At 37.7% G+C, this 15,095-nt stretch overlaps 1 protein-coding gene across 1 annotated transcript in view; it reads left to right on the top strand.

Annotated features, from left to right (window-relative positions):
• The first annotated feature begins 1,559 nt into the window (after nt 1-1,559).
• bckdhb (branched chain keto acid dehydrogenase E1 subunit beta) overlaps nt 1,560-15,095 on the top strand; it is a 98,250-nt gene continuing 84,714 nt past the window's right edge. Inside the window, exons 1-4 of the mRNA XM_039651316.2 lie at nt 1,560-1,789; nt 3,341-3,418; nt 4,677-4,745; nt 10,648-10,781. Of these exons, the coding sequence (XP_039507250.2) occupies nt 1,597-1,789; nt 3,341-3,418; nt 4,677-4,745; nt 10,648-10,781 (474 nt within the window). The 5' untranslated portion in view covers nt 1,560-1,596. The remainder of the gene's footprint in view (nt 1,790-3,340; nt 3,419-4,676; nt 4,746-10,647; nt 10,782-15,095) is intronic.

The raw sequence follows: 15,095 nt of genomic DNA, 5'->3' as shown, positions 1-15,095 counted from the left end.
ATAATTGAATTTTTGTGTTTTTTCCTCTTATACAAATCAATGGTTTCGCAAACAAAACTGGTAATTAAAGGGTTAAAATCCTGAAATTGAATACATTTTTGGTAGTTATGATGAGGACTGATGCTGGTTAAAAGATTTAACTTGGTAAAAGTGGAAAATAATAATAATATATAATATTTTAGGCAATGTTTAATATGTGGCCATTTTTGGTCCTTAATGCACTCAACGGTGTTAAAAATCTAATGCAGCACAAGGGTTAATGATAAAAACAGGCTTCTTTATCGTCATCTCTGTAGATTGCCATTAAAATAGGTATTGATTGATTTTGCATTACAAGCGTTGAATGCCTTCTGTAGAAAGGGCTCTGTGTCTACTGTTGTTCTCCTATCAAAAATGATGTCACTTCCTGTCATGACCTTTGTTAAAGAAATATATATATATATTTAAAAATGGGATGGAAAGGTATATTGTGGACCCCAAAACCATAACGACTGTTTTCAATATTATTTCCCAATACAATATAAAATAAATTAAGCAAAATTGTTTTCCCCAAAATGTTTTGTTTGAAATTAAACCATTTTAGAAGTTTGTGATCAAAGAAAACTAACTAATAGGCTTTCACGTTTAATGTTGTAGACAAAATATTAACACTTTTATATATGGAAGAATATATATATAGAGTTCAAGATGTAAAAGCCTCTAAGTGCCATTTGAAGTTTTCTTCTAGAATGATAATTTTTATCAAGCTTGTATATTTAAGTTCAGTGATTTCACATAATTACCTATTAATTGTTATTTAAGTGAAATTACTGAACTTAAATATACAAGTTTGATAAAAATCATCATTAAAGAAGAAAATTTCAAATGGCATTTAGAGGCTTTTGCATCTGAACTCTTCATATATATATATTTAGATACACATATATACACACATATATATATATATATATATATACACATATATACACACATATATATATATATATATATATATATATATATATACTTCCTAACAGTAATGACTGAATCAAAATATACATATCAGGTTAAGGCCAAATATTCTGTATTTATTTGTCAAGTCTTTTTGTGAATTGTAATTTTCTAAACTCACATTATGTTTAATAATCTGTTATGATTAGTTAATTATGGCTGTTTTACTTTTGTCATGACCTAAAATGCTGTCTAGGTCAGGAGTGTTCAAACTGCGGTCTGTGGAAACATCTAAAGTGATGGTCATCTATGGTTAATATTATTAAATAAATAATATTTAAATAAATGAAAAAGTAAAAAGTGATTTAAAAAATGTATTAAGATCTATTAAATAAAACATAAATATAAATATTAGATAAAAAATAACTAATACATACATTATAGTGATAAAAATTAATTTACTAAACAAATTTTAAATGTATAATATTAATATTGCTAGGTGTTTATGACAGATGCCTTTGTTTTAAATTAGGGTGTCCGTGGCATCCGTATGTCACGTGGGTTGTCAATCAAAACTCCTCCCACGCGTTCAACCAATCAGAGCAGCAGGACTCCACGTGAGTGTTGACGTCAGAGCGCAAGTTCTGCTTGGTTCCCAACGCAAACATGGCGGCGACGCGGCTCTTCTGGAGAACTTCAGGCGTTAAGTCTTCATTAACCGGGTTAAACGGTGGCGTGCACAGCAGTTTGGCACTAACTCTGCTCAAACTGTATCCCGGCTGCACAGCCAAGCCGAAAACACAGAGGAGACACGCAGCGCACTTTACCTTTCACCCTGACCCGGTGACTACTCAGTATGGTAAATGCCCTTGTTTACACTTTTCAGTAGCTCTGGAATACCTACAAGATCGTGAACTGTTCATGTGATTCACCTCTAAAAGTTTCCATCATGAATTCATATTAATATTAAACCGAATAAATCATAACCGAAATCAAAACATACATGACAATGTAAACTCATTGGAACCAACGTTAACTTGAATGAAACGAGCGTCAGACTTGTTTATAGTTGCATGATGTTGTAAATTTTGACCACAATAGTGCTTGACATTTAATATGATGTAATTTGATTAGTTGCTACGGTCAAGTAAGGGATCATGAATGATAACTTGGTGTCTGGTCTGTATAAAAACGATGCGATGAGATTTAACGATATCATCCTTAATATCATATTGTATTAAAACACTGTTTAGTTGTATTAATAGATATTCAGAAGTCTTTAAAGTTAATCTACTTGCTTAATAAAAAGAACTATCAAAAACTATGCCTTCATCTGCTAAAATGGACCACTTTATCATCTGACTTTTAATACATATTGTGATGGTTCCCTTTAATAAATATAATATTGTAAAGGAACATTTCTAAAATTCCTCCTTTTCTACATATTAAAGCAATTACAACGTTTGTTTTTAGTTTGAACTGAAACCCATTTGAATTAGTAAAATATCCAGACTGCAAAATCAGCATGCTTTTATTGTTTAAAAACTGGAAAATGGCCATTATGCGTCTTTCTGCATGGTTGTTTGAGAAATGAAAAGCTACACATTCCATCAATGAGGGTTATAAGAATGGTTGGCAAACATATAACATGCTAATAAAGCTGTTTGCATGCTTATTGTACCCGAGAGCATGATGTATTTTAAGTCCACATGTTGTTTTTTAACAAGAAACTAATCTTCTAACAATAACTAAGACTGGGTATCGTAACAAAATTTTCGATACCGGTTCCTGAATGATACTCTTTTTCGATACCAATTTTATGAAATCCGTTTTAATATCACATTACCTAAAAAAAACGTTCTGTTTTTTCTGTTTGTTGACTTTTTAAACTCATATTTTGAGTCTGTAAAAAAGCACCAATGCTAAAGTTTTCTGTTTCCTAATCGTTTCACAACATAATACGCTTATTGTTCCTCAACTTAATGCATTGTTTAATTGCAAAATTAATTGAAATGCATTACACACAGTCACCCCTGATAATTGTCATTTAGACGCATACATTTTCTGTAAAGCTGCTTTGAAATGATATGTATTGAGAAAAATGCTATACAAATAAATGTAAACTGAATTAAATATAAGCACGTTTGTTAGTACATTGAGAACATGTTTAAAGTGATAGTTTCATTCTTAAATCCACTATATCTATAATACAATATATTGTTAGTCTTAAGATTCTTCACGTTTGTCAATAAATGCATAGATTATCTACAAAGCCCCTAAAGGGACATGGTGGGGGAATTATTCCCCAAGAATAATACTATATAGAATAATAAGCACTAAAATCTAAGAATAGGTGTTTAAAGCTGTAATGAAAATGAGACATTACTGTGGGATTGACTTATCTCTGCAGGTCCCACACAGAAGATGAATCTATTCCAGTCAGTAACCAGTGCCTTGGACAACACGCTTGCCAGTGATCCCACTGCAGGTACGAGTTGACTTCTTCACTGTCAGTCCAAGTCCTGTTGGAGTCTTATCCAAATGATTGCGTCTGCTCACCATGTATCGGAACGGTTCAGAGATATGATTTGTGTGTCCCATGGCACTCTCTTGTTTTGTTGGTTTCTGTGGCAATGCCTTTGGGTTGGTGGTCATATGCCAAAAACAACATGGAGGGGTTTGCAGTGTTGTCTTACATTACGGCCCTGGACTATCACGTCTAATGAAGCAATGGGTGAAACACAGGAGTCTGGCAAGAGCGGCTTTATTCTGAATAGAAGTGATGGTGGACTCGTGTGGTACCCAACTTTGGCTCTGTTTACATGTGGTATTAAGATGGGTTTTGGTCGATCGGATCTTAAGTGAACGACACTATATGAGTTCTACTTCCACTTCCAGAGGTAGAAACTCATTCAACCAGATTGCTTTGGTAGAGTAAACGTCCAAAATGTGTCCAAACAGCCAGAAAACACCGTCTACTCTCCACCTAATGAGTAAACATTATGAGAAGAGCTCTAGCCAGACGTGATTTAAACTTTATCAGCTGAAGACCCAAGTTTGGTTTGAAGAGGAGAAACGTACCAAGCGCAATGTTCTCATACCATTCCGGATTTCTAACACACACTCACAGCGTTCGGCTGGTCTTGAGGCTGTCAGAGCAGAAACAAAAGCTCATGCTCTCCGTACGTTTTCCCATCATCATCAAATGTAAATTTCGTGAGTTTATTTTGTCCATTAGATCTAAAGATCTGAAAAACACATGCGTTTACCCTCCCAAAGACCCTTTCCTTTGAAGAAATCAGGACAGAAGTGGTTGTAAGTGGACAAAAGAGACGGGTATGTGTCTACTTGTGATCCGATCGAACAAAACGCATCTCAATACCAGGTGTAAACAGGGCCTTTGTTTGAGGGATATGAGGTCAGACTTCAGATTGCGCACAATGATTTGTGCTTGTGAGATGATTTCACGTGTGAGAAAGTGATTTGGGCAGATATGATGCACAAAAGCCGTTCACAGCAGTCAGACCGATACGACTTCAAACCACATATGAATGAAGCTTGAAATGGATTTGTATAAATCAGATTTTTTTTTGCCATTCACACTTTCCAAAATATGATTGAATTCCAATCAGATATTCACAATTTTGATTTGGACTGACAGTCTGAACGAGGCTTTGTTCTCTTATATGTCACTGACATTACCTGAACGGTCTCAAGTGCTAACATTAAATGTCTTTCTCCCGTAGTGATTTTTGGTGAGGACGTGGCGTTCGGTGGGGTGTTTCGATGCACCGTTGGCCTCAGAGACAAATATGGTGAGTATATTCTCATGTCTGCTTGTAGGTCACATGAGGTGAACATCCTCATCTGTGTGTCCTGTGTTCTCGCACTAGATGGCGGCACTGTCGCACTCCTGCCTGAAGCTTTGGCTATTCACAATCACACACTTGCTTAAGTACTGCATACTTACTTAAAAAAATGCCTACACACAGTAGAGAGTAAGCAAACATGTGTGAGGGGTGTCTGTTATCAATTTGGGTATAGAAATGTGAAATGCTTTGAAATTTTGAAACTTTTTTTTTTTTTCTTCAATTTTGTATAAAAATATCTCACTTTTTGGCAGAGTAATGGAATATTGCTAAATAAACCTAAAACCATAACAAAAAATATTGATTTGCATTAAATAAAATAAACATTAAAATAATATATAAACGACTTTTAGTTTTGTTTAATAAAAAACTAAATCAACTAAATCTATAAAGACGTAAAATATTGCATAAAAATGGCAAAAACAAACATATTACTTAAACTTAAGCTAAAATTGTAAAAAATAAAATCTAATTTAAAATGGTAACGTATGCAAAACAAAACATAAACTTTCTATTCGTCCAATATTCCAGAAATAAAAGAAATCCATGAAAATATAAAGCAGAGCACACATTGTTCTCAACATTGAAAATAATCAGAAATGTTTCTTGTGTCGCAAATCATCATATTAGAGTGATTTCTGAAGGATCATGTGACACTGAATACTGGAGGAATGATGCTGAAAATTCAGCTTTGATCACAAAATATATTCACATAAAAACACATTCAAAACATCTCATCCTTTTGGTTTTCCCAGTAAAACCAGCCAAAAATTAGTCTACAGGCTTTCATGGACAATTTAGGAAGTCTTGTTTCAAGATATTCTCACATTGGCAATAAACAAGTAATTAATGCATGAAAATACTTACATGTAGCTCCTTTAATAAAAAAAAAAAACATCTGACTTGTTTAAAGGGACACTCCACCCATCAGCATTAAGCTTTCCATTGTTAGAAACCCAGTTATACTATTGAATGGTCATGCAACACTCTCTCATTTTCTCCTGAGACGAGAGAAATCAGCTATTTACCTTATATACCGCCACAGTAAACATGACTCGCGCTGTTCTCCCACGGCCCTCACTCGTCCCGCTCGCCACAGTAAACCTGACTAAAGGCCATTGCACACTGAGTCCGAAATTCGCATCCGAAATTTTCGCACGTTAAAAAAAAAATATCGACCTCACGTTATGTCAGTCACGCTTGCACACCGCCTCCGAAACTTTCGTCCGTCATAAAATTAATCGGATCGGGTTCTATTTTCTACGTTTTTCGCATCCAGAGCCAGCAATTTGAGAGGTCTTTTGACAATTCAGGGCCGGGGGGAGCTCGTCCTCACATCATTGCACATATGCGCCGTGCTTTCAGTTTCGGTTTTCAATTCGATCAAGTGTTAATGTTCTCTTCTCTATATTGGATTATGAAATTAATAAACCTCCCCTTTCAATCAGATTGAAATTTAGGATCGAATAAGGTGTGATTGAGCAGCCTATTCGATAACTAATGTATTATTTGGGCACAATATATACACAATATATACACAATAACAGCCTAGCTGTTCTGTCTGCCCAGTGCTTCCAACGGGCCGCGCGCGGGTGTGTGTTTGTGTCCATACCTGGTCCATACCAGACACACAGCCAGTCTCCGTTCAGGATCGATTGGTTCACGGAAATTGTTGGTCTTGTTTTTAATATGTGGCTCCAGAATCGCTAGCAGAGCATCAAACTGTCCCGCTGACATTCTGAGGTAAATTTTGAATCGCTCGGGATAAATTCGCAACTCCTTGATAAGGTGGAACTCTCCTGTCTCGGCGCAATTTCAGGATTGGATGGACGTAATATTTTCTCTTTTTTCTCTTTTCAATAAGAGAGAGGGCAAAAATCACCCTCACTGCTTGACGAATCCATTTGGTATTTTTGCGTTTTTTCCCACAAACGTTTAATAAATACGCAACGGACTCGGTGTGCAAGGTTTCTATGCGTGGCGAATTTTTAGGCTGACGAACACGAAAATACGCATGCGAAAATTTCGTACTCAGTGTGCAATGGCCTTAATGGCGACTGTAGAACGCAAAAGCCGAATCCCGGACATTTTGGGCGATCTCGAAACACGTTTTCAGGCAGATTCATCACGGAGACTCACTAGTAGCCTAGACTTGTTGTTTAACTACTGCGCTCTGTTACCGGTGGGCGTGGCCTCCTATTGCAGAGAAGCAAGTGCATTCTGGGAGTTGTTGTCTTTCATCCACATAAACCAAATTAGCCACTTTTCTCAGTGTAGAAAACTCCAAATTCAAAAATAATTTCACATTTCTTCTACAAAAATGACCCATTTTAAATACACATTCATCTTTCCAGAGGAGTGACCCTTGAAGAGAAAATAATCATTGACTCAGGTTGTCTTTGTTGTAACCGGCTTGTTTCATAATTGATGATTATTGTGTGTTCCTCTGGATATTCATGTATGGATTTCTCTGTTCAATCTCCTTTGAGCCCAATTTAAAATCACTTCACCACGAGGAGGATGAATGTTTGTGCATTTGATGTCTCTCATTCAGTTAGTTCAGCTTCATTAATTGTGCAAGAGTAAATGAAGTAGATTCAGATTGAACAGAACACCCTCTCCAGGTTTCATAAGCCATAAATAGGTAAATTATGCAGCTGCAGAGAGTGGCATATTCAGTTAAGGAAGAGGAAAACAGGCATTATGGTAATGATTAAAAAAACACATCTGCTGTTTGCCGCTCGTTTAGGACAGAAGCTCTATATATAGAGGCACTCTGTGATGTTTTGAAATAAACACAGATCCACGACTCCAAAATGTCTCCTGCCGCGTGGGTGCCTTTTGTGTGTTATTGACGTCAGAGGTGTTGACCTTTGAGAGGGATCATTATTTTCCATTCTGACTCGTTAGATGGGAACAGGGTTTTCATGCCACTCATTTGAGAGAGTCTGTGCCCTCTTCCCCGTGCGGTGCCGGTAAACCGTGCACAGGTCAATGCGTGGAGTGACGCACACATGGGCGTAATGCAGTGCCACTGCTGTCCGCTCCTTCTGTCTGCAATAACTGCTTTAAATTGCTTTCAGTGAAGTGGATTACAGACTGCGGCTGGTATATACTGTATTATCTCTGAAATGCCCATCACTAGCCTGTTGAATGGATGCCTTACTCAAAATACCTGATTCAACAAAGACGGTTCATTCCAAGGATGGTGACCGATATCTTACAGGAAACTGAAACTCTGAAGTAACCAGCAGACTCGTCTTCTTTAGCATCGTTTCTTAAAGGGTTAGTTCACCCAAAAATGAAAATTAAGTCATTAATTACTCACCCCCATGCTGTACCAACCCCGTAAGACCTTCGTTCGTCTTCGGAACACAAATGAAGATATTTTTGATTAAACTTGAGAGCTGTATAACTACCACATTGGCTGCCTAAGGGACTGCCTCTTGACGGCCCAGAAAGTCAATAAAGAGAAAATGTTTAAATATCCCAAGTGACTACCGTGGCTCAACTATATGTTTATCAAGCGACGAGAATACTTTTTGTGCGAAAAAACAAACAAAAATAACGACTTTATTCGACTATTCCTTTTCTTCCTTGTTGGCCTGAAACGAGACTTCCTTATAGATTTCCACGACGCATGCGCGAGAATTGCGATCTCTTTCAACTACCTCAGTTCAGTTCTCGCGCATGCGTCGTGGAAATCCAAGGAAGTCTCGTTTCAGGCCAAAAAGGAAGAAAAGGACGAAAAGTCGTTATTTTTGTTTGTTTTTTCGCACAAAAAGTATTCTCGTCGCTTGATAAACATATAGTTGAGCCACGGTAGTCACTTGGGATAAAAACATTTTCTTCATTGACTTTCTGGGCCGTCAAGAGGCAGTCCCTTAGGAGCCAATGTGGTAGTTATACAGCTCTCAAATTTAATCAAAAATATCTTCATTTGTGTTCCGAAGACGAACGAAGGTCTTACGGGGTTGGTACAGCATGGGGGTGAGTAATTAATGACTTAATTTTCATTTTTGGATGAACTAACCCTTTAAAGAATTGTGCCAGGTTTAATACAATATGATTTGCACTTTGAATTGTTCCTCAGTTTCTAAAAACTAGCAAATAGGGCAGTACCATCCGGAGAGTTCAGAAGCAGAAATGTTCACCTTGTATGTGATTTTTACCCCATCTAGCGGTGAAAAGGTATATGACCATCCAGTGAATATTAGTTTCTGTTCCTCTCAATTCCGATTTCGTTTTAACTCCTACGGTGGCCAATGTAGTCCAAGATTAACATGGCTTCCAGTTCGACCTCGTCCATGAGTGTTAACTCAAAGGCGAAGCTTGAATTAACGGGTATGTCCCTCTTTGGCTAATGCACTTTCAAGATGGAGGGGCAACATGGCGACCGACATTAGAACCCCTTACCCGTATGTATTTGCAATGGCATATTATACACTCACGAGAACACTTTATTTCTTGAACGAAGTAAATATACATTAATGAGCACATATATTTTTTGAAAGAACTAAGTGTTTTTAGCTAAGAATAAACTAAAAGAGTTGCACAGTGTAGCTTTAAGGGTACACTAGTTAGTCATCAAGACATCATCAATCCTTCTTCCAAAATGTGTTTTTGTCTTACCGTAATTCACTATGGTAAGCCTATTATAAAAGCAGTTGGATGGTTTTCATGGGTAATTAAACGGTCAATTACGTACTTGTACTTCATACTTGGACGCCGAACGGACCATTGCGCACTTGCGTCACTCGCCCCGTGCGCGTCTCGTCATATCCGTAAAAGAAAGATTCACATGGAGTCGCTAAGCTTGATTGACAGGTGATCTGACCAATCATACTTCGCCATCCGCCATTTTGTCCGACAAAGCAGTCAGGAGAGATAGTAGATTAACATGGGGGAATTTGCACTTGAAATATGGAATGTACTGACCCCTTTCTGAAGGGACAGTTCACTTTGAAATTAATTTTTTGATATGTTTTAGCTTACCTCAAAGATATCCAAGATGTAGGTGTTCGGATTTCAGGGAGTTCGGAAACTTTTGTAACTTTACAGATATTATTCAGGCTCAAACAGTAGCATTACACACTAAAGAAAAAAGAAAGTATAAGACGTCCTCTTTAAAGGTTATTCATGGAACCGTCGATGTCACTGGTTTAGTGTGGTAATAGGCACCAATGCAGCCCATAGAGCTTAGCCTGAATTAAACCCAGAACAATCCTGGAACCGCTGTTATTCTGTATAAAAATGGTTTCATGTGTGATTTCACAGAAGCATTACGTCTTCAGTAGATTCATGTTTGAGCGAAGGTTCAGAGGAGGATACGCTCATGTGCTTTGGTTTGAATGAAAATAACTTTCCACTCTAAATATACAGCCCGTTTCATGTGGTTCGGTTGCATCAAATGGGAGGCGAAAAACAGGCTGTGTTTTTGAGTTTCCCTGATTTTGCGTGTTTGTCCTGTTTCGTTTCGCAATATAATTCGATTATAAAAGAAAATATTTTCAGCAGGTTTTCTGTTTTGAGGTTGATGCTTGAATTAGTTCAGTCCTGCCCTCTACTACTAATGTAAAACACATAAATATCCCTTAAAAGCAAACCGTCTGCTGAATCTTGTGTTTTCATGAAAACACAAGGCATGTCTTTTGAGTTTTAACTTTTCATCTGCCGTGATTGGCAACGTGATTCGTTGTTGCGTCATGGGCCATTTTCACATTTGGTGTCGACAAATTGCTTGTAGCTGGCATCTTGTCGCTGGTTTTGAAGATGTCAATAAAACAAAAATCTCATTTTGACTTGTTAAAGTCCAGAGTAGGTTGACATTTACCACATTTCTTCACAGGTAAGGACCGTGTATTTAACACCCCGCTGTGTGAGCAAGGCATTGTGGGCTTTGGGATCGGTGCAGCCACCGCAGGAGCCACCGCTATTGCGGAGATTCAGTTTGCCGACTACATTTACCCAGCGTTTGATCAGGTGAGGGTCTTTTCTTTTTAAACATCATCATGGATATTTCTTTAAAAAAAACTGAATTTATAATATTAGTTTAAGGTTTAGTTCACTCAAAAAGTTAACTTTGCTGGGTCTGGGTTGGACCCGCTTTTGCCTTCAGAACTGCCTTAAGTCTTCATGGCTTTAGAACAGCCTTTCTTAAACTTTTTTCAGTCAGGGCACCTTTCAAAAGTGCATAAAATCTCAAGGCACCCCAGTGTAAAATATAGTTTAAAAACACTGCATAATCCAAATGTAAATGCAAATGTCTTGTTTAGTTAGACAGAACAGTAATGAACATAGCATAATATGAACTGTAAATAACAATAATAATAAAAACTGTATAGTACCTTTAAAAACAAAGGTTTGCAAAGTAATTCACAAAATAATTAATCAGAGACACAAATGCCATAAAACCGTAAGAGATGGGCCGCCCAATACAAGAACCCAATAACAAATCCAGACCAGGAGAACTCAAATGAAGTGCAGGATGCAGTTAAAATAAAATAAAAAGGGGAAGACATTAATATATATATATATATATATATATATATATATATATATATACACACACAATGCAATAAGAAAAAGATGCACGTTAAAAAATGCACCAGAGATAAGCAGGAATGTTTTTCCATATAGTGCTTGTTTTTTTATCCATGCCATGCACATGCACACACACACACACACACACACACCCACATACACCCACACACACAAACAATAATCCACAACAAGAGAGGGAGAAAGATCTACATGCGTGCATGCAGCGCGTATACGCGCTCACACAAGCCGGGGGTGGGGGTGACCACAATCGAGACGTGAGCCTGGTGCGACGCACACAGCCGCCCTATCCTGGCAGGGTTGGATGAGAGGTGGTCAGGTGTCTTTTAAGTTTGCGGAATCATCCCTTGGTTTGATAGTTTCATCCCATATATTAGACACAACGGGAGAGGGCATGTTGCATCCCCAGTACTGAGGAAGTAGGCTGAGGCTCCATTTCACAGAAAAACTTTCCGGTTCTTGGGGGGATTTTCTTTTCAAAAAAAAAAAAAAAGATCCATGATGCTGTAACTAAAGTGACCTAAATTTACGTTTATTTTTACGTTTCTGTCAGTCTGAGGTGTTGTTGCTATAACGCGTTGCTATGGATTGCGTCACTTCCGTCACGTTTCGTGTCTTGCGAGACGGATTTTTATGCTTAATTTTATATATTTATCTAAAATGAATTTACAATTTTATTAATACTTTTCATATGTTTAAAAAGAAGAATGTAAATATGTAAATTCAAAATTATATATGAAATGTCAGTTGTTTTTTTATTCATTTATTTTTAGCCTACGTAATTTTTTGGCGGCACCCCTGACACAGTCAGGGGGCACCCCAGTGTGCCGCGGCACCCACTTTGAGAAAGGCTGCTTTAGAAGGTGGTTCGTAAAGGGATAGACGTGGTCAACAACAATACTCAGGTGTGCTGTGGCGTTTAAACCATGCTGGTACTTGGTGGTACAATTGGTACTTAAGGCCGAAAGTGTGCCAAGAAAATATAATTACACCATTTACAGCACCAGCAGCCTGAACCGCTGATTATAGGCAGGAAACCAAATAGGCACCAAATTCTGACATAAACTAGACGTGTAGAGATGGTTGTGCATGAACATCCCAGTAGATCAGCAGTTTCTGAAGTACTCAGACCGGCCCGTTCGACACCAACAACCATGACGCATTCAAAATCACTTAAATCACCGTTCTTCCACATTCTGATGCGGGTCATCTTGACCATGTCTACATGCCTAAATAAGTTCGATTTCATCATAGATATCTATATAAAGGCTAGATATGTTGTCCACGCTGCTGGCCAATGGAGGTCGACGTCTGCACCTGGCGGCCATCTTGTCACAGGCAGCTCGCTCACTCGTAACATTGTGTTAATGGTACATGTACTATTTAAATAACCATAACTTGCTCAATTTTCTACCGATTTTCAAACGGTTTGGTTTATAATCATCAGAGATGTAGTTATGACACTGCATACTTATGAATAAAAAGTGTATAAATAAATAATCATCCAGATAATTATTGCCATGTTAATAACGTTTGTAAGAAACCAAACCGTTTGTACATCCGTCAAGAGTATTTGTGTTCGTGCTGACCACTCATCTTACATCAGCTTGCCTGTGACGAGATGGCCGCTGGTGATGACGATAGAAACTCCGCCTTATGACATCTAGCCTTTATATAGATATCTATGCATTTCATTACATGCATTGAGTTGCTGTCATGTGATTAGCTGGTTAGCGAACAGTTGAGCGGCTGTACCTAATAAAGTGGCCAGTGAGTGTATAATAATAACTAAGTGCCAGTTTACACGAGAACGATTCCGGGTGAAAACGTAAAAATATTTTATCGGATGTGCCTTTCGTTTACACGGCGACGGCTTTTGGGGGCTTAAAAACGCAAAAAGAGTGGAAATCTTAAAAACGCTCCACCGCCACGTTCCCGTGTAAAGGGTAAAAACGTAAAAATCTGCTTGATAGTGAAGGTTGTACGCAGTCGCACAGACTTGGTGTTGTTGTGTGGCAGTGCTTCACATTGCCACCTGGCTGCCTGGAGTGCATACTACATCGAATTTCACACACTTTTGCGTCACCATATGCATGCCGATTTCCCACCCATAACGCTCGTCTAAACGCAGAATAAAAAGTGATAATGCAACGCCACTTTTGCGTTTTCTCTTCAGTATTATTTCTGTGTAAACATAGCCTAAATAAGAATATATAAAATGACTACATAAAACCTTTTTTTTTTCTAATTTACTGTAAAATATGATTAAAGAAAAATATAATTTTTTTATGATTTTTACTTTACAACTTTAACATTACAGTGCGGATATGTATAATCTTAATTCCTTCATTTTCAAACGTTAAATCTTTTTTTTATGCTTAAACAGAAACATTACACACTAACTAAATTTAAAAAAGCATAATGGGACCCCTTTAGGCTACGTCCACATTAATCCGGATACATTTGAAAACGTGGTTTTCGTTTAAAAACGCTCTCCGTCCACAGTAGCGTTTCAGCCGTTTTCCGACGTTTCAGTGTGGATGAGAAACTTCTAAATTCACTTTACTGCGCATGCGTGAAACTTCGCAAAAGCTCATTAAGATGATACAGATGGGAAAATAAATAATAATGTTATCGCACAAAAACAGGATAATTTGATTTAGCAAAATATCTCACCATCACTGATGCGTCCAGGTCGCATTCAGTCACCATATGTTTGGTCTAAAACGCAACTGCTCTCCTGTTTTGCCGCAGGACAGCAAATGTGAGTAGACTACATTATCTGTTATCTTTGCAGTACCGTGCTATGAAGAATAGCACATATTAAGTAACATAGAAAGCAATAGTGTAAAAATGAATAACACATAACAGGCACAATACCGATAAACATGAATATCTATTGGTACTACATGGATCACATGACTAAACTTGCGTCATCGTTTTGAAAAATCCTTCCGGTTTCATCGTCTACACTACAACGCGAAAACGCCGTTTTCAAATTTATCCACTTTGGAGAGCGTTTTCCATACGATACGTTTTTGTTGACTTAAAACGCCGTCTCAGTGTGGACGGAAGGCCAAAACGGAGAGAAAAATATACGTTTTCAAATGAAAACGTATTAGTGTGGACATGGCATTAATGTTTTCAATGGACGAAGCACTGATCTCTTGCTGCGTTCAAGTCATCTCGTATAGATCGTAATTACGAATTGAACGCACTTGAACGCCACCACAATGTCGTAATACCAGTGGGGAGCTCGGGATTTTCTTTAAGCCCCGATCTGTACGAGTTGGGGGCGTGTCAGTGAGAAACGTTCATTCAACGTCTGTTGACGGTAAATTTGAATTGAATTTCAATGTTTACTCATTGACATTGTAAGGCTTTTTCATTTATAAAGCAAGCTCTCTGCACAAAATATGATATCATTATAATATAAAAATTATACCTAATGATTAAGTTTACATTGGCTTCATAAGCTAATAAAAACATAAAAATAAAACACACCTGATTCAAATTCAAACCTTGCTGTATTTTCGTGTAATTCATTAAAAGAAGGTACACCGCCATTTTGCTCCGACGAAACTGACTTAAACGCACCTCACGTCGTAAACACGACTTCCCACCTCGAACTTCCCAGGAGGACTTGAACGCAGCATCTGTATGTGGACCGCATGAGCTCTTTCAGGTCAGGTGTGTAGTTGTGTGGGGTTTGTGGGACGCTGGCTGGGGGAAACG

The sequence above is a fragment of the Pimephales promelas genome, chromosome 12 (genome assembly GCF_988280905.1).
Source record: "Pimephales promelas chromosome 12, fPimPro1.hap1.1, whole genome shotgun sequence".
Classification (NCBI taxonomy): domain Eukaryota; kingdom Metazoa; phylum Chordata; class Actinopteri; order Cypriniformes; family Leuciscidae; genus Pimephales; species Pimephales promelas.
This window is presented reverse-complemented; position numbering and strand designations above follow the sequence as displayed.